The 24,521-nt window shown below is 41.3% G+C and overlaps 1 protein-coding gene across 1 annotated transcript in view; it reads right to left on the reverse strand.

The window, feature by feature from the left end:
• Positions 1–24,521, reverse strand: part of Cv-c (RhoGTPase activating protein) — a 339,069-nt gene that overhangs the window by 299,903 nt on the left and 14,645 nt on the right. The window contains exon 2 of the mRNA XM_076423653.1: positions 4,939–5,178. Coding sequence (XP_076279768.1) covers positions 4,939–5,136 — 198 coding nt within the window. The 5' untranslated portion in view covers positions 5,137–5,178. The remainder of the gene's footprint in view (positions 1–4,938; positions 5,179–24,521) is intronic.

Consider the following 24,521-nt stretch of genomic DNA (forward strand, 5'->3'; position numbering starts at 1 on the left):
TGTTCTCCATGCTGTTTTGCTTCTGTACCAGTCCAATTATTATTTTTATTATGAATAAGCTGTAAATGAGACAAGCACTCTTCAAAGCAGAATAACTTTTTAAGCATTCGACTGGATGACTTCATCTTTAGAAGCTAGGAGGATTGGTTTACTAAATGACGTGTAAAACAATTTTGGAAAATTCGTTTTATAGATAGGCGCACTACTGGTCCAATTATTATTTTTATTATGAATAACCTGTAAATGAGACAAGCACTCTTCGAAGCAGAGTAACTTTTTAGAAATTGGACCAGATGAATTTTTTTAAAAGCTAGTGGAAGATTGGTTTACTAGATGACGTGTAAAACTGTCCATTGGTTAACATTGTTATGAGATCTAAACGATTAGAAATCGTGGAAACCTCAATTATAAAAAAAATGAAAACTACGAAAATTGTAAACCTTCATTGAGCTTTGAAGAACTGTTATTCTGTCATCTCCGAGTAAGAGAGCCAGAGGATCACCCGGCAGGATCAATAGAGGACTCCAATTGTGAATCACAGCAGGAACTCTGAATGGAACTGGCATCTGGCAAATGGTTAATGTCGTGAAACGTTTTCGCAGCAGCGAGGCGACGCGATTACTCGTTACGAAATTAGCTCGCCGAGGCTTCAAAATATTTATAACGGTGATAGCATCGACAAGTGGATGGATGCAAACATTCGGCTCTGGAGAGCTCGATCGCTAAACGCTTCACCGTCAAAAATACCACATCTTTCACACGGTAGATCTGGGCATCGAGAGATTTGGTCAAGGTTATTCCCAGTCAAGTAGTTCCCGAATAGAGATCGGCGTTCGATCAGAAACGATCAAGTGCTTCAGTAGCGTCTCGATCCTCTGAACTCGGGGTTGTTTCAAAGAAAAAGGGTCAAAGGCCGGAGAATAAAAATGACTTGTGTGGCCCTCGAGTGTTTCTCTCGACGAAGTCGTCCGGTTCGCACGATCGGCGGAAAGAGCAAAAAGTTTACGTCACTGGCCGCAAAAAAAGGAAGAGCAAAGGGCAGAAAAGAGATCCGCTCGAGTCATCTGCTTCTCAGCTTGTCGTTGATCGCGCGAACATCGGTTTTTTTCTGAAAGATGTGACGCAAAACAGCTCGTTCTTTTTTCTAGCGGCTCGATAGTTGAGCCTTTGTAGCCGTGGCATATGCTGTTCCTCTTTTCCGACTAACCGACTCGGCTGAATTAATTGCTTCGCGGGTAATTAATTAAACGGTTACGTTGAACAGACGGAATTAATGAGACAGACGGTTACTCTTAGCTGGTAAATGCGTCGTAAGAAAATGATCGTTTTACTGCTTCAGGATGCGGACGACGCGGAAGGAAAACAAGTTCTGTTCTGAATCGGACAATTTTCCTGCACGATTTGCGTTTCGTGTCGCAAGAAATGTAGCAATTACAGTATTTTAATTTTTCATGAGCTGCACAACTGGAACGAACAGTTATTAGATGCTTGCATAAGTTCGTGCCCGATTTTCATAGATTTTCAAAACGTACTGCACGGCGGAGTGTAAAAAAAATTATATAATCACATTCTTTTCTACAATTAGAAAATATAATTGATTAATCAAGCTGTATTCTTTAAAATGTAACCATTGAATTTTATTCACTGTTTAACCCTTGTGTAGCCAACCAATACCCATCTACTACGTTTCTTTCAACAATTTGTTAATATTCCTCTGAAAATATTACAAAATTTCTCTGGATGTCCACTCTTTGCTCGCTAATATATTAATGTATAGACTTAAAAGGAGAATTTGTGCAAATATGTTATGTTGGCTCCATAAGGGTAAAATTTTACATCCCTATTATTTCGCCAATGTTGAGTGTTTGAAGATTCATCTTAAGGGATCCTGAAGACAATCGTCGTCAAAATTGGAAAATATCGTGATCGTTTCACTTTCAAATTGTTTTCAGAAACAGTGAACTGGTAAATGATTTCCTCTCGTTACATGTTACGCAACCAGAAGTTCCAATACTGCAACAAGGATCGGGAAGTGGGAGTCCCATTCCGAAACAAAGTAACGCGATTTCGCATGTAGTAAGTTGTTCTGTCCTCTAATTAATTGCTCCGGTGAAGCAGCCAGTTAACGAATTAATTAAAATGATTAATGGCCGTGCGCGAGTGCCGAAGCTTGCGCGACCCGGCCGCCGCTTCTGAATGATATGAGCTTCGCCCGAAGCTGGCAGACAATTAATTAATGAAAGTAATTCGCCGAAGCAGAATTAATCGGTCAAATTAATTGGTCGGCGACCGTTGCGTTGGTCGTTCTCCGAGCGTTGCTTCGGACCGACGGCAAGGTCAGCTGCCAAGGTCCCTGGAACTTGCAATCGTAAACAGGATACATACTCGTCGCGAGGAGAACCGACGGCGGCCATATAGACTTCGACGAAAACCCATCAGCGTTTATCTGCACGGAATTCAAAGTTCGGATCGATCGAGGAATCTTGTTCCATGTGTGCCAAATATAGAGGCAATCTCCCTGTTTATTTGGATTTCGAAGACACATCCGGTTTTCGGCGAGTTTCACTATCGCCAGACGAAGAAGCCAAGAAGCTTCGGGCCGAAATAAATAGGAATACTAAAGCAACACTAAAAATTTATTATTCACAGCAATTCTTAAGGTACGCGTCCATCTGAGAGTTTCTGTAACGATAGTTGCTCTCGAAAGTGCTCCCAATTTGCGTCTCCATTTGAGAGAGCTTCAGAAATTTGTTGCTTTCGGAGATTAGCGTGAGAGTCGACTATCGGAAAGTCCTCTCAGCTCTGAGAAATGAATTTCGATAGTTATAAGTAGACTGCAGATGTTTAAGCAATTTTCAATTTTTCTAGGTAAATTTTAAGAGAAAGCAGAATTAAATAAAATCTCATTTCCAGTGGCAGTAGCCTTCGTAAATGCGAAATGAATGAAAATCGTACTAAATTCTGTGGAATTTTATTTTCTAGCATTTTTTGAAAATTTTGGAAGCCCTAAATGCATAAAGATCCGCAGCCTTATGAGAATACTTGTGATCAGAATGGATGCGCCAAAGTTTGCTGCAATTGTTGCAATGCACTTAATAAGAAAAAAGAAACGTTCGAAAAAGAGAAAAAGCTGGACTAAACTAAAGGATAGAGTTTCTAATAAAAGTCGGCGACGATATATACAAACATTTCTAAAAATATCGAGACCAAACGGAAAATAATTCCGAGTGACGTAACACCGCGGCGATGGTGGGAGGATGACAGACTGTTTCCGCATCGACACGTTTTTAAAACCGCCATTCTGAGCCAACACGCTCGGCCTGTTCGCGGATCGGAATCCTCTGTTTGCGCGGCGCAAATATCGGGCCGATGCTCGCGCTGCATCGACATGCACCAGTGCATCGCCGATGCAGTTGGTATACACCGCTTAGACGGGAACATCGACGCACCGACACGCTCCGCAAGAAATAATTGCGCCGGGAATCCTGTGTACGCGGCTACGTACAAGCTTTTGACTCGCGAATCAGAACCGGTCGCGTTCGCCTTTTTTTTCGGCATCCTGATCGAACCACGAGAACCATTTAATTCCACGGTCTAAGAATCTGGAGCAGGTGGACTAATTTAGGCTCCCCGACCGCGGCCACCGCAGAAACGAACAACTTCGGGAACCGATAACGTTCCGCTCCGATAACGTGTCGCTCATAATCGTTTCGCAATTACCACGCGGGACGAGCGAGACTGGAAAGCTGATGGGGTCGTGTACGGGGTGGCTCGATGTGGATCATGCAAATTCTGTGGTGACTTTGGAAGTAGGGTTGGCTCATCACTTTGTTCATCTTGGACATTTTCGTTCTTTGCGAGTAGACTGGATTTAGGTGAATCATAAAACAGGAAAGACATTCAGAACAGGTAAATGTTCCATCCGATGTGTAAAAGAAAATAGTATAATTTTAATAAAGTTGAATAACATAAAATTGATTCAGATATTGGCTTATTTAAACATTATTAAAACATTAGCATTTTAATAAACTTGAATGAAATAAAATCGATTAAGATTCTACATAAATTTTCTCCAATTAAAGAATCGGTACCAATTAAAGAAATCATAAAAATTCGTTAAGTGAAATCGAGGATCTTTCAATTTCGCCGCGTTTGATTCGAAACCGCCGGCACGTAATGACCGAAAAATAATGTTTTCTGCGGAACGAATGAATTCGAGGAAACAGCAGGTAACAAATTCGACCGTAGTGTGGTGTTGAAAGTTGAAAGAGGAAAGTGAAAACCGGCCGACGGTTTCGGATGTCACTGGGAGAGACGTTTAGTTCTGCAGCCGGGGTCTCTAAAACAGATGTACCGCGGTAGGCAAAGACAGAATTGGAAAAAAAAGAAGACATGGAAATAAGAAGGGGAAGGATAAGGCAACGCACGAGAAGAGGTGGACCAGGCGGTCATGGATGAAACGTGTTTTCGAATCTTGCACAGCGATCGTAGCGTCATGTTCAATTTGTTGTGCGTGCTCGGCCCGCTTGGATCGTACCAACTACTACATACCAACGAAAGGATCGATCACGTTGATGATCGATTCGTGAGCGGACAACGTTATGGCATTCGAAAAAATTAGGCGCGTCGCGTCAATCCATTAGCGTGCACTACTGTCATTAACCAAGTTAGGTCAATGCTGACCCGTTGAAAGATTTTTGTTGCGTGTACCTTGTTGTACACTAAATAATCCAAAAAAATTTTGTTTCGAATATTTTCTGCTAAACTCTTCAAAATCAATTATGTATATTATGAATTCGTCAAATTTGAGTCCCAACGTGTATGCACTTTATAAACAAATTTTACGAATGACAGAATGATTTAATTTTTGAACGACTATATGCCCTCAAGATTTTTTAATATTTTAATATGTTGTATAAGACTTGATGAGGCACTTACGTTGACTTTGGCGAGGTACAGCTCCAGCTCCTTATAAGGATCCATCTCCGGTTTACTCTCACTCAAAACTTTGCCACTTTCATCACCACCTTCCACTATTTTCAACCGATTCACTGTTTTCGTGGCGGTTGTGCCCGACGCGACACTTCCTTTCGAGCCATCGACCCGCAGCCCACCGGTGTCTCGCATGGTCTCCATGCTCTGCCGTCACCTTGACCTCACGCGCATTTTCTTGTGCACCTGTAACAGAAGTAACGCACCCCGTTCAGTCTGAGCCACCAACGGACGAAGAAAGTAATGAAATATGTAAGTATATTCGAGTGGCGCCGATAACGATTGGCTAATTCCGTGACCTGTGACACCGCATTCCTTATCGACATCGCATCGTTTGCATAGTTTCATTCTACTTGACTACATGTGTGGCACAATTTTGTCTATTCCAACAAACAACTTCATTCACGACAAATTGATCGCATCAAAATGAAATATTTCGTTCATAATCGTCTACCATCAGCCGGTATTTGTTCTCGAGAAAGGCCCGTAATTAATATTATTATCGCGGAGATACAAATTAGCGTTTGAAACGACGAACCAGCAGAACAAAAGGAAAGCTGCGGGGATACCCTACGGGGCAAAGGGATTATAATTAGCCCTAGTGTGACTCACTATCCGCGCTGTGCCGCTCGTATAATCCCGGCTTGTCAAACACTTGAAAAGGGTAAAATGGCCACCTGCGCTGTTATGATTGCATTTCGCTAAATTTAGCAGAAACGTACGCGTTAGTCACTGCAGCTAATTATATTTCGCAGATTAGTTCTCCCAGCGAAACGCGAGAAGGCTGATCTGAAATTACCACCGTACTTTGGACCCACTTTCCCATCCAAACTTGATCGCGTCCCGATCGATCATTCAACGCAATTGTTCTCGCTTTGCGCATTCTCTAAATCATGCCCACTTACAGGAAATACGAGCGAACGAGTTACTTTTATGTAAGAATCGAAATTGCATCACAATTTACAAGTGGACGAATCTGTACGAGTGTTAATTAAATTGTTAATAACCTTTATTGCTGTCAGAAAGAGAAGCGTCAAGAATTGTATATATTTTGTAAACGATTCCCACTAGAACTACCATTCTTATTCTTTCGTTTGCAATTTATTGAACTTGTAAAATCGTTTTTAGCTTTTGGAAGTCTTAATCGTTGGTATCTAATCAATTACTAAACATTTAAGTATTGTATAAGGTATTGCATCAATTTTATATTCATACAAAGAAAAAAATTAATATGGAATTATATTCTAGGTCGAAAGAAATGTTTAATTTTTGTGTTAAGTGTGTAACATTAAGTTAAGTGGTGTAACGTTAAGTGGTAACATTGAGTGGATTGAGCAACAAATGTTAATAAATAATCGCAGTGCGAGAGGCAAGACTGAAAATAAAGGTTTCAATTGCCCCGTAAAGTGAGCAAGGGTTCAACCAAAACAGCATTGTACTTCGTGAAATGTCTTTCTTCGTGGTTTATCGGTTTCCTCGGCTAGGTAGTATTATAGTAGTCGCATGAGAACGCTCCTTCGTGAATGGGACAGCATTTTCTCAAGTTCTGCGACTATTTCAAAGTTCAACGGGCCAGCAGGTTTCTATCATAGTAGCTGGATCACGATCTGGCCGATCTACTGCGAGATCGTGTATCGATTGTGCCGAGTCAAGTGGGATACTTATAGGACATGATACGATTGCCGTTTCATTCACCGGCCTCGCCAACAATAAAGTCATGCATGAGAACACGAGCGCTGGTCTCGCGAGGCGCAGACATAATATTAGAAAATCGCCGGATGTCTGATCGCGGTAACCTGTTGCCGTTGAATGAGTCAGGTGATTTCACAGGTGAACGATGATGCTCGATGGAGCAACGATTTTCAGGTGTTTTTGCAGGAAACTGGCCATCGATGCAACTAAAAATTTCGAACATGAAATTTTCTTCGATTTTCAAGTAAGTGGAGATTCTGTTGCAATGAGAATCCTTTTTTCAAGCCGAGCTTCGTGTCGAGAAATTAATGGGGTGCACTCGACTCGAATGCAATTTTTTCGCCGATTTTCAGGAATTTTTTTTGGAAGACCTGTTAAACATTCTGCAGTAGAGGTTTGAAGTCCATCGACTATTATTCTGAAGTAAAAACGATCATAATTACGCGAGTTATATTCATTTTTATACAGTATGTTTTAACCTCCATATGTCCCTCATTGTTGATTGAAAGTGTAAAGCGAAAATGAACGAATTTTCAGGAATTTCTTTCTGGAAGATTTATCAAACATATTGCAGTAGAGGTTTGCACACGCATTTATGAGTGTTCGAAATACATCGACTGTTTTTATGAAGTAGAAACAATCAACATTAGACGAGTTATACTCATTTTTATAGAATATGTTTTAACCCCCATACGTTCCTCATGGTCGATTTAAAGTGTGAAGAGAAATGAACGAGATAAATTTTCAGGAATTTCAGGGTGTTTGAAATACATCGACTATTTTTCTGAAATAAAAACAATCAGAATAACACGAGTCATATTCATTTTTATAGCGTACGTTTTAAGCGAAAATGAACGAGATAGATTAGAATAACGAATGCAATTTTCCTAAAAGGTGAACAACTTTATTTATCGCATTGTTTTTAACTGTACAAGATCGTACTGGTAGAAGTGGAGTCAATAAAGATACATAACGAGTCGAAGAAGTTGTTCTTGCCGGTCGTGTCGTTCATTAAAGCCGACCGTAGGAAATAAATGAAACCGTAAAATCGCTAGACATTTCCACCTACTTGATAAATGTATCACTATACTTCGTCGTCGTACCGTGAAATTAATTGATCGACTTTTTCGAGTCGGATCACGGCCGGTGTTCGGAACTGATGATAATAATAATAACACGGTTAGAAAGTAGCAATTTTGTAAACATAAAATGTCGGATACTGTCACGTGGACGATAGTGTCTTGACAATTGAGACATTGAAAAACAGAAAATCCGTCTGGATAATTACAAACCAGCGGGCGAGCATGATCACGTTGAAACGTGGCTCGCGCGTTCGAATCAATTTCGCAAATCCGTGATTAGCCACGCGTCCACGCTGTATATCTGTCAGTCGAGCTGCGACGCTTGTTAACTATCTGTGACGGCGGTATACGAGATCGGTATTTAATTAATTTTTACGCAATAGTCAAAACACACGTCCGACCACCGCAGCTCGCTGGTTTTATAGACCAGTTTCCCGATCGACGTTGATTTATTAGCGGGAATACGATTAGACGTGTCACTCCTAAATCGACGCAAGCTTATGGGGCGCTCCTAAATTTTGTGATCGAGCGTTATCAATGTACTTTATTGCTCGTGCTTCGGGAAGACTGTTACGTAAACGTTGCAGCGAGCAACAAAGGACGGTCAAAAGTTCGTTGCATGTACCAGAGTTGCAGACTGAAGAAAATTTATTGCGTATCTAATGGTAATTGTCATTCAACGGAGAGCATTTCACTGCAACAGACGTTCGTAATTTTTGAGTGGACCGAGAGAAATCCTGCAATCAATAAAATAAATACGACTCTTAATTTAAATATTCAGGAGCTAGAATAAATTAAATCTCTCAGATTGATTCAGGCTGAACGCGTGGCCTGCTTCCTTTTCCTAGATCTTTATGCAAAATGAACTGTTTATACATTATTTGCATGGGAATTAAGCTGAATAAAGATTCATTTCATATGTAAATAATTTTAATCGATTCAGAATAACGTCTCTGTATTTTTACATTTTTTAAAATGTTTTTACTGTTTTAAGTTTCACCTACTCATGTTTGTCATAAATGCATAAAATCATACTTCGCGAGCAAAAGGCGGTCGTTTTGGTGCCAAGACATGTTTGAAACAGACAGCTCGGTGTTTGGCGCCAAAGTTGGCGCCAAATTCACACCAAATCAAGAGCAGATTGTGCTTACCAGGTTATACGTATCTCTCAAACACCCGCCGATAGCAAAACTCTCAGAACTCGTTGTCCAAAAGAAAGAAAAGGCGAGAGAGATAAGAGGAAATAAGGAGGGGCCACTGAAAACTAAGGAACAACTTTGTTACGCATTCCGGGGCACTACCCTGTCGCAACATAGCCGGACAAATCCGTAATTAACTGGCGATTCGCGGAACAACCGTCGTGGCGAGAAGTTTGGCGGGCAGAAACTAACCGGGAGTAAATTACCGGCAATCATTTCCGACTGATAAGAGCGACACACGTCCGCAGTGCGGGCCGTTTTTAATTCAGGCGAGATTAACAGGCCGTGTCCAGTAGTGATGGGCATGATCCTTCTCAATCAATATCAATTTCTAATAACGACTCACAAATATCTCACAATCTCAAAATTAAGCAAACCCAAAATGCACGAACGTTTTCCGATACCTAATATGAAACATTGAAAGTGGAAAATGTGTAAATAATAAAATATAAAAAATAAAATAATAACTTGAAAATCATAAGTTCACTGCGGATCTTTATGCAAAATAAAAATTGTACGTATCGATTGTATGAAACACAGGTCAAATAAAATGGCCGTTCATCCTTTAATAATTTCAACAAGGTAAAAATAATACATAAATATTCATTGAATCTCTTAACTGCGGAATTTAGTTGTAAAAATTATAATTAAAAATCAAGCAATGAGTGTACACGTCGAACGCAGGGCAAATAGTCCTATTATAAATTTTACGAAAAACGAGGAAGGATTACATTTTTATTTGATAAAAAATTAATAATTCATGCTTGAGAAGGTTATTGTTATTGCAACGCAGTAGAGATTGGGATTGACGTGTATACACGTCGAACGCAGGGGAAATAGTCCTATTATAAATTTTACGGAAAACGAGGAAGGATTACATTTTTATTTGATAAAAAATTAATAATTCATGCTTGAAAAGGTTATTGTTATTGCAACGCAGTAGAGATTGGGATTGATGTGTATACACGTCGAACGCAGTTAACTGGTTAATCCTGTTACTGGTTTAAATTGCATCTACCCATTTTTATAATAAATGCATAAAACCCGCAGTCTAGTCGTAAGAAAGAATTGGATCACTCCCATCGCTAGTGTCCTGTGCCGGGAGTGGCACTCGATCGGGGTGAGGTATCGATACCTCGAGGCATCGGTATCGAAGCTATTTACGAGGCATTCTGGACGCCCCTCCGCCTCTCTATCGCGATCCACAAATTCCCACGTCCCACACCGGCGGCGGCTGCCCGGTGACAGGCAGTTGTCGACTGGAATTTCACCGACTGACTGCCGTTTTCTCGTGAAACGAGAAGTCGATTGAAACAAGAGATTGGATAGCGGTTTTCGGCAATTAACGGCGACGAACGCCGCGCGCCGGCCAAATTGCCTTCGCCGCTTTCGTTCCGACAACCCCCTGATGAAGAGATTTCACGCGTTCTACAACTTCATATGTGCTCGCAAGCCGTTGGGAATTCCTCACGGGTGAACATTCGGCCGCCCGTTTCGGGCATAGTGGGTTAACTAATGACCCACTTATTTCGATGGCTTACGTGCGTGACAGGTCGATCGGTAACCCGCGTTTTGAAATTCTTGTACGGCGAACGCGCGTCGATTTATGCCTTAATTCGCCACTCGGGGGATGGGACTTTCTACCGATCGGTACATGTCGGCTTTAATGGAACTATATTTAAAGTACCGTGATAAAAAGTCTGCACGGCATGTATAGTTTATGCTACAGTCAGTACAGAAATAATAATTTTAAAGAGGCACAAATAATATGCTTGAGTTCTTCTAATGTCTATTCAATTTTGTATCCGACCTTCATTTTTGTTCTGCTCGGTACGTCTAATTTATACTACGGTCAGTGCAGAATTAATAATTATATGAACAGGCACAAATAACATCCTTGAATTCTTCTAAGGTCTATTCAATTTTGTATTCTACCTGTTCATTTTTGTTATGATTGCATAAAATTCCCTGTTGTCCCGACATTGTCACAGAGAAACGCATTAAAATGATAGTCTGCGAACTTTCTACGACGAAATATTACGGCGAGATGTAGCTCGGCTCGCGATACCTCTATCGAGGCTATTTAAATAGGTGCTACGCCGTTCATTGCTGACCTATCGCCAGCTACAAATTCCCACGTCCTACGCCGACATTGTCAAGCGAACACGACAGTAATTTCGCTCGCAATTCATGGGAGCGTGCAACGACGAGAGCAAACAGCAAGGGGAGTCTACTGTAAAAACTCGACCGACAAATGATCGTGGCTCGTCGCCGGTTCGTTAGCGGGAGAACGGAACGCTTATTAAAGTGAAAACTTGTTTACACAATTTCTGGGCGGTGAAGGAGTCTGATCCGTCACGTTCCGAGATGAAACGCCGAGCTCAATAGTCAGTCAATGGTAATTATTGATAAAGTTATTATTTCTAATGTTTATAACGATTCCTTTTGCCAACGATGTCGACAAGTACCCCTTGACCAGCTTGTCATCTAATTTTTTAATAAAGTTTAGACTCACGTATGCTAAAGAATGACACCATTCGTAAGGAGGTATTCGGGACAGCCAAAAACTGGTCTTTCAGAAACCATCAAAGACAGTTAAAGTGAAACTTGATGATAAAACACAGTACCGTTTTGATGAGAGACTTCCGTCGCCTATAATTGAGTCTAAGTTATTGCAGACCGAAAACCGGAGGAAATACAGTTAGAAAATTCATATACGTCCACGCCGGGCACAGTCGAACGGAATGCTGTGAAACCTAATACTAAATGGCTATCGTTTCATTCCATTAAAGAGTGCTTTCGCACTATCTGCAAAAACTTGTTGAATTATTTGAACTGCATCACTTCCATTCATCCGAAAACTATTTTCCATAAGAAACTCTCTTCACACTTATACTGATTTTATGCGTTAAAGCAACAATCTTCCTGTAAGGCACATTGAAGGAAAAAATGAAAAAACAGACTCCCAGGACGAATAAAAGATTATTCCTTCTATTCTTTTATTATTTTTATGCGAACAAATGAATTACATTACACACTGTACGATTGTATCGCTCAGAATTGGTAATGTAATTATGGTACTCGATACGATTTCGTTATTGTTTCATTAGCTGGCTCGCTATCCCGTCCCCGCCCATCCGATCATTAATATGCAATCTATTATCAGCTAGCATCATAATATAATGGGAATGAAGACGCGATCGTAAGGAGTTTGGAATAGAGTGTTTTTGCATGTTTTATTATATTCTCATCGTAGCAATTAGCGAGATTTTGATGTGCTCAAGTGAGCGGAAGATTGATTACACGGGGTAAGCGAAGATTGTGATGAAGAAGGTAATACACTAAATAATGTGTGGCGTGATAAACGATACTGCAGCTTGTTTTTTCGAACGGGGAGACTTGGCGTGCATCGTTGATCGTAACAGCTATCCGTCCTGCGCACCACGATCACTTTGGATGTGGTATTTGTAACTCGAATTGGGTTGGACGGACATACTCCTCACGAAAAATCCATTTCTAAGGTTTTGGCGATTTGGGGCCGCTGTGCGGTGCCTCTTTGAACTACCGGATGAGTCAAAATGACTTGCTTCTGATTTGTTCTTTTAGAAATATTGAAATTAATAATATGTTCTTTTGAGAAATTATTTTAGTGAATTCCTCTATTGAAGTACATATTTGAATAAAACTGGTATGAAGTCTAAATAAATGCAATTTTGTCATTATTATAAGGCAATGTATGCCATTCGCGTGTAGTGCTCAGTAGTTCTAGTGTTAAGGAGGTAGTCTCGTTTCCAGGATTGCAAGGGTGCGGGATGCACCTTCTCAGTTCAGTAGTCAAAAGCGCTAGATAAAAGATCAATCTAGACCGCTGCAGACGCCCTCAAAAGTCCTATTTTTACGTTTACGAGGCGTAATTTGCATTATTCGGAACCACAAAGCATTTTCATAAATTTTCAGAAAAATAGGACTTTGGAGAGCGGCTGCGGCCTAGATTGATCTTTTATCTCTAGCGCTTTTGAATAATGAAAAACCCCATCTTTCGATTATCGGATTGTGGAAAGTAGAACACCCCTTTGAGCGCACGATTTTTGCGAAAGGCGGAGACGCGAACGTTAAGCGCGTGGTTTATCGTCGAAACCTATGCAAGGTTAATGACAAGGGGATAAAAAGGCCAGCCCACCAGGCTGAAACCGGATCATAATGCAGGATAGAAAGGTCCCCGAAGGCTTGGAGCTTCATTCCGCGTGGCGGACACGTCGTCGCTCGTACGTGGAACTGCGGTGGTTCTTATCAGCCGGATTTACGATTTCGATTAGCACTTGGTCGGCGTGTCCGCCTTCCTGGTGGCGTGGAGGCACTAAAAACAATTATCGCCAATATATTCGCCGGCGCGGGGTCTGCGTGGACGAGCGAAAACGACGAGGAAGACACCGTTCGTCTTGGTTCAGGCCGGTTTCGAGTCCCCGTAGTCCCCTGCTGCCTTCCGTGCGACGCATTGTGTGCAGTTTATCTTTGCGGCGAACCGGCCACGATCAGCCCACCAAGAAAGACCGAAGAAGTTACGTAAGGTTAATTGTGGTTGCCGAGGCCCCCTTCGTCCTCATCTACGTCCGCTCAACCTGCGAGATGCGTGTCTACCGAGCGTGCATCAATGCCGATCGTTATCACGGGACCTTGCAATGCAAGAACACTGATATTTTACGCAACGCCTGCCTTGCGTGACAACCTCCGCCATCCTCCTCTCCTAGTGCTCGCCCCTCCGTTAGCCTAACGTTTTCCGATCTTGCGGTATTCGGTGATTCACAACCACCATCTCAACCTTTGTGGTGCTGCGGCGATTCCCACCAGATGACTCCCTCGGGAGTATCTTCGTAGATCATAGGCCGATTGACACGACGCAAATCGCTAGACTGCGGATCTTTATGTATTTATTAGTTATGAAAATTTTGATTTGCTTTAGATCTACAAAGAGGCTGTTCATATTAAAAATAAGATATTATTTCATTCCACTTTCTTAAATTTTGTCTGCAAACATTGGATAATGCATCCGCTGTCTACAAATCACCATCTTTCTGCCCCACTCAGCTTTACTTCAATTCACGTCATTTCAAAAGTTCTTACGACTAAATGTCACACGTTATCACTCTTGACCCTTCCGGAGATATGTGCCGGAACACAGGCCTTTGTTCACGAGCAAAGGGCTTACTCAAAATTAAAGAGTACTAGGGCTGTTGCGACAGTACAGCGAGTTGCATAATTTCCAACGACTCAATTCCAATGGAAAGGAGGCACGTGGCCCGCACCATCGTTCAGATAGATTTTGGTGCTACATCCTATTAATCCATGTCCTATTAATTAGGTTGATTCAAAGTCCGTGTCAAGTAGTTTTACCAGACCCATATAGCACCAAAATCGATCTGAGTTGTTGGAAATTATTCAACTCGCTGCACCGTCGAAAGAGCCCCAATTCTCTTCAATTTTGCCCAATTTAAGCCCAAAAAAGTCAATTTTACAGGAGCCGGAAAAGACCAAATTTAAAGCGAAACTATTTTGTTTTACCTGTAGACTTTTTCAAACTATGTACCTATGCAACCCGACAACTATCGCTGAACTATTACCCTCAAACCATAGAAGTTGAAGTACCTGACAAGACGAAGCTGAAAAGCCAATTTTCATAAAAAGATGGACTTAGGCAGTTTTCATACGAGTCCGACGGTATGCAGAATAAAGCGAAAAACGGTAGTTTCAGCGCAAGCTCGCCGAAGAGAAGAGGATGAGGGAGCAAAACAGAAGCGAGCAGCTCGCGGATGGAAGGATCGTAGAATTATGTCGACACCTGTTTATGATCACGCAAACAGGCCCGACGGTCGGTGGCTGTAGGAATGGGTTTCTGTATTTGTACGCGCTTAGGTATCCCACGAGTATCTACGCGGGTGTCCGAGCAATAAGTCATCGGAGTGCGGTCAAAGCACCGTGCACGGAGATTCATCGGCAGGGCTAGCGTGTGCAGGGTCGTCGATCAATCACCCACGCGAAAAAGAAAAGAAAGATCCCGACGGTATATATGCGGTGGGGAGACCATCCCGTCGTCCTTCCATCCGAGAGGACAAGTCGAGTTGCAACCAATTCGACAGGTTGGTACACATAAGGCGTGCACGCGAAGGAGAACAAGAGAAAACGGAAGTGGAAGAGCGAGAGAGGGGAACTCGGTCGAACAGAGACAGGACGAGAATCCGCATGACAAGCTTCATCGACCAGTCATGCTTATCGCACACCTTAAGGCTCGTTTGCAAAACAAATTATTGGAAGGAGAGTCTGGCGAGCCAGCGGACGTACAAAACGTCTTTTCCATATTTATATGTGCGAGAGATACAATCGAGCCGGACAAGCACTGTCTTCTACGGCGAAAATATTACGATAGACAATTAGGCCGACTCGGTTGGCGCCATCGCGCGAGATTCAATTACAAAAGCATTGTTCGGGATTTTATTTCGTTTATTTACTACAGACGAATATGTAACGGGACCCCGCGAGCCATCCGATGCTCAGATGTTATCGAAATCGAGAACTGATTTCATAGGGAAGCTATTCTGTCAAGTGTTTCCACTCCATTTGGATATAAGCAGATAATTAGAATGTTACCATGTTCTATTTTATAAGACGATCATTGGGATTATTAGCACTTTGCACTCGGAGCTTTTCTAATTCGAGAACCGAATTTTTCTTGCGGCCTGAAGTATTTCCATTTTATATGACTTGTACTTTCAGTAATAATGCCAGAAATATTTTGAATAATTGTGTAAGAATTATTAGTGGTGCCTCCGAGTCGATTTCGTTCGAGGAAGTCGATTGATATTGATCTCGACGAGATGAGAATAATGATAGAGTTTTCAGAGAATTTTAATAAGTAAAATTATAATATTACACAACAGAGAGACTCCAAATCTGCCCCTCGCAAGAATTTGTAATTTATTCGTAGATTTTCGTTCCATTAGAGATTTGATTTGGAGATTGTTTAGAACTAATGGTCCCCGCACCCATCGGTGACGTGAAGAACAAATTCAATTGATTTCTCTTTTTCCCGAATCTCTCTCCACAAGGGAATACAGTCACCATTCACACGAGAGTACTATCAATCCACTTTATCGAGAGACCAGACATTCTTCTCGGATGTGGGTCTCGAATGAATTCCCAGATTACACCACTGATATTTCATGTAAAAGTCAATCCGGCCATTAAAGCTCTTTGTGGATACAGCTTATTGTGTAAACGTTTTCTATCTGATGAACGGGATATTACGGAAGTTTAAACAAATAGCAAATCGATGAATTCTTTTCTATAAAGAAAACGTTGTCTACAATTTGTTCTATTATAGTTGCTATTGTGACAACATGGTGATAATGATCGTTTAGATCGTGTACTTTGCGGCAGTCTAACACGAAAACAAACTGTGCTCAAAAGCCGATTAAAAGCGCTGGAACATTAAACGACTCTAACCGGCAATTCTGGAAATCCAACAATAGACACGTTCGATTTGTTTAGCCTGTTCGAAGTGGCCACTGGATCCGAAAAGTAGCAGAATAGATAGGACGACAGTTAAACAGTCGCTAATTTTCTAGCCAAACAGACAATTCTTTCTCGAATGAAAGGAAGCTGTTCTCGTATCTAGCTCAATGCGTTCTATGTAACCCCACTCTGAGAAAGTAACGGAATATCTCGTCACGAAGAAGTGGAGGCGTCGTACTCATAGTGTCAGCAACACCTTTATGGGTTTAACACTCGTTAAACGTTTGTGTACATTCTGTTGAGTAATGAAAGCCACGGCGAGGCAGGTACACTGGCTGCTTCCATGGGCATGGCTCTCCGAAACGAATCTCGAGCACGTAAAATCTCACGAAGTCCTGAACCTCATTATCTTTTTTTAATCTCACAATTCTAATGTCTTCTAAGTTGCACACAGAGATTTCTAGATAGACTTCTATGTTGGAAATTTCACTCTTTCCAATATTTATTTTTTCACGTATTCCAGAACGTATTTACGTATTCCAGAATTTAAAAAAATTTTTTTGAAAGCCTCGAACGGTAGCAAAAATCGTGAACATCTCTGTTACATCTATCGAGACATTACCGTAGTTCGTATAGTGTACCCCACAGCAAGGCCACCTGGCGTTGTCAAAGTCTTCTAATCTTCAATATGAACCGTTCGTGGGCAACCTGGGTCGGTCATATCCGGAGCAAAATGTCACTCTTTGCAATACATATATTTTTTCTCATTAATTACATTAAAATAAATAGAAACTTGAATACGAATTTTAAAAAAAATTTCAAGGGGCATAGAGGCTCTATGATAGAGCAGTAGCAAAATTCGTGAATATCTCCGTGACATTTATGGGGACATTACCGTAGTTCACTATAGTGTGCTTCGCGGTAAGGCCACGTGGCGCAGAGGCCGGGGGTTCGGAAGCAACAGTTGATCATACGAGGAATTCTTTTCCACGCGGAACGTCGAAGCGCACCGCTACTCCTATCCTTATCGGGGCCATAAATTATTCAAATTACGAAACGGCCGATAACCGGCGACAGTGGTGGAAAAGATAGGTGGCGGCGTGGCTCGATGGATAAAAAAAGAAAAAGAAAGAAAAGAGAAGCAGCTTGAGGAGTAATCGGTGCGCGGTTCAACGGTATCTCTCACGTGCGAAGGATATCTCCTAGAGAGAATAAGAGGCAATAGTTCCTTTCGAATGGATCCTCGCCGGTTTCAAAACTGGTTTCGGTTCGCGGCGACTAATTGGAATTAAATGCACCGCACTCCCTCCCCCCGACTACCTCCCCCACCGGGTTACAAACGGCTCCAATGATAAATACTGTGATAGCGACAATAATTAGAGGTACACGGTATATCCATTCCTACGTGATGCTGTTCCCCACGCGGGACACCTCGCTGTCACAATCGTCTTCTCTCGGCTAATTAATCACCTGAACTACAATTCCGGCTCTCCCCGGCCACGTGAACGGAGATAAACTTCGTTATTATGTGGCGCTTAGGCTTTCGTCGGCGCACGAGAGCAGGAAGCAAGCGTGCCATTATGGGTCGCTAGAATCCTCTCTCTGCCGGAACATCGATGATCGTGCGATACACGATTACCTTAATTGCGGGAACATTGAAGAACGCGAAATTGGATCCGATTCCTCGCGGACATTGGAAATGCTTTTCACGTAATTAAATTGACAGAGACATGCCTGCGATCAGACGTCCCGGAAGACTCTATCCTGAAGACGATCAGGTCATTTTTATGGGAGAGCTTTCTGCATCATGCTTTGGTTGTCTACTGAATTGTACGGATTTTGTCGTTGCGGATGAGTTAACAGACCTGAGTGCAGCAAGCTATTCGAAAAATTATTGTTTGAATAATGTGCGCCATCTTATCTCAGTTGATTTAACTTAGTTGATCATTATCAAATTATTAAACGATTATCTGATATTATTAAACGATCTGATTTTGTCGTTGATGTGTTAGCAGACATGGGTGCAGCAAGCTATTAGAAAAATTATTGTTTGTGAATAATGTGTTGATTATACATAAAATTATTATACGATTAAGATAAAAATATCCTCGATGGCCGATTAAATAAAATAACGGATCGTGAAGACAAGAATTAACTGTTCGAAACCACGGAACGAACGTGGAACCGCAGCTATTAGCTTCAATGTTAAGGCCCGAGACGTCAGGCGAGTCATGTCCAAGACAAAAAGCTTGCAACTCGATTATCGCGTAAAATTCAATCTTCGCCGCGATAACTTCGTGCAAGCGAGGCCGTCACTTCTTTAATTGGTGCACTACCTGTGCCGTGTTGCTTGCTCGGGGATGTTCAGTAGCGCCATCGAGGGCGCGCATCCAAGATTTACTTTCGTCAGCGCCCCGTAATCATCGCGTCAATTCAACTGGAGTAGCGCGATTACAATGACGGCCTGTAATTACAAAGGATTACGATCGCGACGCAGCCGTTCACTCTTCGCTGCGTGAAATACCTCCCTTAATATTGCGAAACCTTAAACAAATAAATCCGAACTGTATCGTCTTTGGTCTCGTTTTAACCAGAAAAATGTCGCGAATGCATTGGCGTAAGTCTCATAGAATAATAGTAAAAACAATTTTACCAATAAATGGTTGTCTCACGAGGTAAGTTTCAGTCCCAAAGTTTTCATTAATTTTACCGAAGAAAAGGGTCCCAAGCTGTTCATCTTCAGGGTAATAAATACAGCAATTTTATGTCAATATAGTTCAGTCGAGTAATACCAAAACCACAAGGCGCATCTGCAAGAAATCACAAGCTCTAATGAAGAAGTTCGTGGACTTCCCTTCCCGTTTTCTTTGCTACATCGGTGTAGTGACTAACGGCGAATAGCAATCCTGTTTCTTCTTCGGACTAACTTCACTAACGATTTCTACTCGTTTCACATTCCAACAACCAAATTGAGCACACAGATTCTCATGGTTCTTGCTAAACTCAAATCTAAATAGTGAGAAAGTATCAGCTCATTCTTCGGATATTAAATTAAAACATAACTAATAATTAAATAATAGCATTTTTATCTTACTTCTACAATGAAGAACTTTTTAGTAGACGAGTGATATTTCCTCTCGCCTCTGATCCTTATTAAACAACGTATAAAAATTAGGATTAGCATGGAGATCCTCAGCCTAACGATTGTTTTCTGTTCCAAATGCTGAACTGTCGATCTGATTCGGTGCAGCAAGTGACCGTTTGCGCTCGGCCGGGTCAAAGGGTAAAGAGTTCGACTTAGTCGAAGTTAGACCGGAGGCTGCGTGACTGAATGTCGATCGAGCGTCAAATTTTTCGCGATTCGCCGCGTTTAACTTGTAATGCCGTCGACCGGGTATCTCGGCAAAAACCGGGAACGCAACATCGTGCTATCTTTTTGCTGTGCATTCAACGGAATCTCTAATAAACTCTGAGTCATGTCTACTGGCTACCGCAACAAGAACTTGGTAAAACACAAAGAGACCACACACTCCCGGACGGAACATCTGATCGATCGGTAAACCGTGACGAAGAATGCCTGAAGGAAAGGATTGTTAATGATCTTGACTTCTCTCTGGCTTACCTACTCCGAGACTGAATGGCGAGGAGAGGCAGATACATATACATATATATACTCGACCCGGTCTCGTTTCGCCTGTTGCGAATACGCTCGCGAGTACGCGTTCCCGGAGAAAACGGAAATTCATAACAGTTTACCAGTGCCGGTCGTAAACGCGAGCCAAAGGGTGTAACAGAGCAGCGATAATCATAATACTTTGCTCGAATTTTCAACGGAATCGGAATCGCGTCTCGTCGAGCTGTTACGTTACGGAATTAGCATAATCAGCGAAGACTGGGACGAGGCAAGGTAAAAAGAACCAGCCAACGTGTCTTCACCGATCTTCTATCTTTTCCCCAGGCAACGGAAAGAGAAAGGAAGAGACGCGCCTAGGAACTACTGATCATTCCATGAGAGCTGTTTAGAGCCATTTAACAGCTGCTAAATACCGCGAGCATCCAACATCCTGGGTAGTTGAGTTCCTTCCAGTTCTCGTATCCTTCCATTGAATGTCTTGTAGCGGGTTCCTTGCTGCGAGAGAGAGGTTGCCAGGAGGCCTTGCAAGGTTACCTATCTGTTAGCGAGGTCTACGAACCTCCATCGAGTGCGTATTACCAATCTGACCTTTGCCTCAGGATTTTTCAACGTAATCAACTGCACCTGCACATTTTGCAGCGAGGCTGTTGCACATCAAAAGTTTTCTTCCGAGAAAATCAGCTGAAAAATGTGTGTCAATTTATTTACTATTACTTCCAGAACAACTGCAACATGGTTCAAGTTTTTAATTCCAACCCACATAGAACATGGATTTTTGAATTGTCTATTTCAATTGTGTAGAGTATGTCTTCACGCTTTTGAAATGTCTTCTGAAAATTATATTTTTCCAACGATATGGAATCGAATACACAGTTCAAGTTTTAATTTCAACCCACATATGTAAACATTGGATTTGTTAATTGTTCATTTCAATTGTTTGGAGTAAGTGTTCACACTTTTATTAGATGATTGCATAAGTTCGTGCCCAATTTGAATACAACTTTACTAATCGATTATACATATAGTCACCGTTCTTTCCTAATTGTAGAAAATTTTAACATTTTTTAATTTTAATTTAACCAATCTTTAACCAAATCTTTAAACAATCTTTAAAATTTAACCATTGAATTTTATTTCCAAATCGGGCACGAACTTATGCAATCATCTAATAAAATGTCTTCTGAGAATTGTACTTTTCAAGCGACATGAAATCGAATACCCACTTCAAGTTTTAATTGCAACCTACATAGACATTTGATTTTTTAAATTCTTTATTTCAATTGTGTAGTGAGTCTTCATACCTTTAAAATGTCTTCTGAAAATTATATGTTTCCAGCGATATGAAATTAAATACCTCGTGCAGTAGTGACTCATAGGGTGATTCAGTTGATCTTGAAAATTGACCGTCAAGTAGATCGGAAATCGAAGTAACTGTAATTTCATCAGTGCACCCGGTGCAACTCTAGGATAATGATACTCCAGTTCGTAATAGAAGACGTGTTTCAACATCGTTTAAGACGTTATTAAGTGATTGGTTGCGATACAATGTTGACGGGTTAGCTTACTGATTACGTCTTTAACGTTAATTAAATATTGTTATGGTGTCTAATGTATAATATAATTATTCTGTCACACTCTGTAAGGAACTAATGGTACGCTTCAAATCTGAAGTGATAGAGATGATTAGATGACGAGGGTTATTATTGAAGCATGACTTACAGTTTAGAGTGTATCTGATCCGCGTCAGATGCTTAGGAACTTAATAAACGTTTCTTTTTCGATACTCAACCGAGAACTTTCAAACTAACATGTTACTTTTCCAAAGAATTTGAAGCACAGAATTGATAACTATAATTGCAATTTCGTGGGAAATCCTACTTCAACAGTGTAGTAATTAAGTAACAGTCGCATGTTACTAATTACCTTGCAGAATGCAGAACAAGTACACATGACTCAGAACCACGGCCACTCAACTGAAGTTCTTCGGAGGTTGTGTAATCTTAATCAGTCGTGCAAGTAGAAGTAAGGAATTTGATTTTATCGCTTTACTTCGAATAATTACAGTATCGAAGGTGAAACTGGTCGCTTCAAGCAAGAATAACTTGACATTTAGAGGTGTGAGCTATTAGGCCTCGCAAATGAGTTGTAAGATTGACATTGAAATATGTATGTCCGTGGCCGAAAGAAAATGGACACTCAAGGACGGCGTATTCATCACGTCTCGTGACTACAAGTGGCGCGCATCTACCAAGGAAATGAACCTAAATGACCAATGGTAGTGTCCAAAACTATTACACTGCTTCTTTTCAGAAGCAACAAAATGATTTAATCAAAAACAGTATCAGATTTGCTTGTTAAAAATAGACGCTAATTATTGTGCTGCTTCTTCAATGTTTTCATTAATAATGTTTGTATTGTCGCCATTAATTGCAGATATTTATGCAGACTTGCATATTTATTGAAACATCAAAAATTGAAGTAATAAGGAAATTTAAATTATTTGTACCGTCTTCCCTCTATTGGTGCTTTCTTGAAATACCGAATAAAATTAGTATTATTAATTATTAAATTATTTCTATGTCGGTGATGTTGAGACAAGAATAAATAATAAGGAAAAAAAGAAAGATTTTCTGAAGGCGATCTCGTGTCCTTTGCAGTAAAAGACGGAACTTAAAATAGCAAAGGGCGCGACGTCCCTCGGATAATGAACCGTCAAACGATTGCCCGTCGTGCACGCATAGCACAACATTAAAATGTGTTGACCGTATCGTGAGCATTGCGGCAATTTAAATAAACAGCACGTCGGTCCTGTCGCAGGAGAATAAGGAAACGGTAGCGTGTCTCGAATCGGATCGGACACGATGTTTGTTTAAGCGGCGCCAAGAAATAAGGGAGGAGCCGATCCACGAGGGCACGTCCCTTCGGGCACGCTTTAATTACCGACTATTGTGCAACATCGTGATTGTTAAGACAGTGCTCTTTGTGCTTTGACGTTCCCGTAACGTCAACTGACAAGAGAACGCTTTTGCAACAGCGCAGCGTGTCCGGTCACGTAGGTACTGCTAGTTACGTGAAACGAGTTCAATGTCGGCTCATTCTGCTGAAAACAGTAGTCCGTAATAAATAGACTGCGGATTTTATGCATTTATGACAAAAATGCGTATGTACAATTTAAAACAGTGGACCTATGAAAAAGATTTAAGGCCACCAGTGTATAATTTCACGTTAACGAGATAATTAAAAGAAGAAAGAAATGTTTATATGGCTCCTGTGTCTTACAAGCAATGCAAACATTTTAAATTTTGCATAATGATCCGCAGTCTAGTAATAAATGTTGAGAAGTTTGTGCGAATCGTCGAGAAAAATTTACTTGTCAAATACACTGTGCACTTTTATTGAAAGTTAAGAAGCAGCTTGTCGAAATTATTGCAGAAATTCATTTGCGCCATAAACAATGACTAAAAGCCGAAAACACTGATAAAATTACTACATCAGGCAAAATGTTTCAAAGACTTTGTAAATTGCACGTGAAATACTTGCGACGAAGAATTCTCTGTGAATCGTCGAGAAAATTTCCGCGTTGTCAAATACACTGTAACACTTTTATTGAAAGTTAAGAAGCAGCGTATTCCCTATTTTTATTAGCGCCATAAACAATGACTAAAAGCCAGAAACACTGTTATTACTACATCAGGCAAAATGTTTCAAAGACCTTCTTGTAAATTGCACATGAAATACTTGCGACTTACATGCACTCATGTGGTGCAGATAGGATCGTAACATTCCCGAAGTACCATAAGCGGCTTGCAGGCACGTCGAACAAAGTGTTCGAAAATTGATTTATAAATACTGTCGTCGACAAAGCGTGATTTGTCAAAGTATCGACAACGAGCGTGAAGAGTACAGTTATCCTGTTGTCCGGGAAGTCGTGAATCTCTCGTTCCGTAATCAAAATTTCACGGGGGGGAGAAAATAACCGCGAGCCGTAAAATAAGGTCCTCGACGACGACGACGACGTTGTCAGAAAGTCCGGAGTCGGTCTCTCGTCCCTATGTAAAACAGAGTGTCATGCGAGGAAACGCTTGGCAGCCGCAAGGCGACGAGCCATCCTTGCAGAAAAAGTTCTAGAAGTGGCTTGGAACGTTCGCAACACACGATACACGGTTCGAACGAGAGATACCTTGAATGGATCACACAATCCAGCGAGCAGAAGAGTCCCGTAGGCCGGCGAAGGGAGAGAAGGGAGACACGAAAAATACAATTAAGCGTGATCAGTGTGAACCATTTTGCTTAGCAGGCCGCGTGTAGCGAGAGTATAAGGTGCTCTATCCTCTCGCAAGTCTCGAGTCGCAAAACTGGTTTTACACGCGGTCGATTCCGATATATAAGGACGCGAGATGCAGGGACAGACGGGTT

Source organism: Lasioglossum baleicum, chromosome 5 (genome assembly GCF_051020765.1).
Source record: "Lasioglossum baleicum chromosome 5, iyLasBale1, whole genome shotgun sequence".
NCBI lineage: Eukaryota > Metazoa > Arthropoda > Insecta > Hymenoptera > Halictidae > Lasioglossum > Lasioglossum baleicum.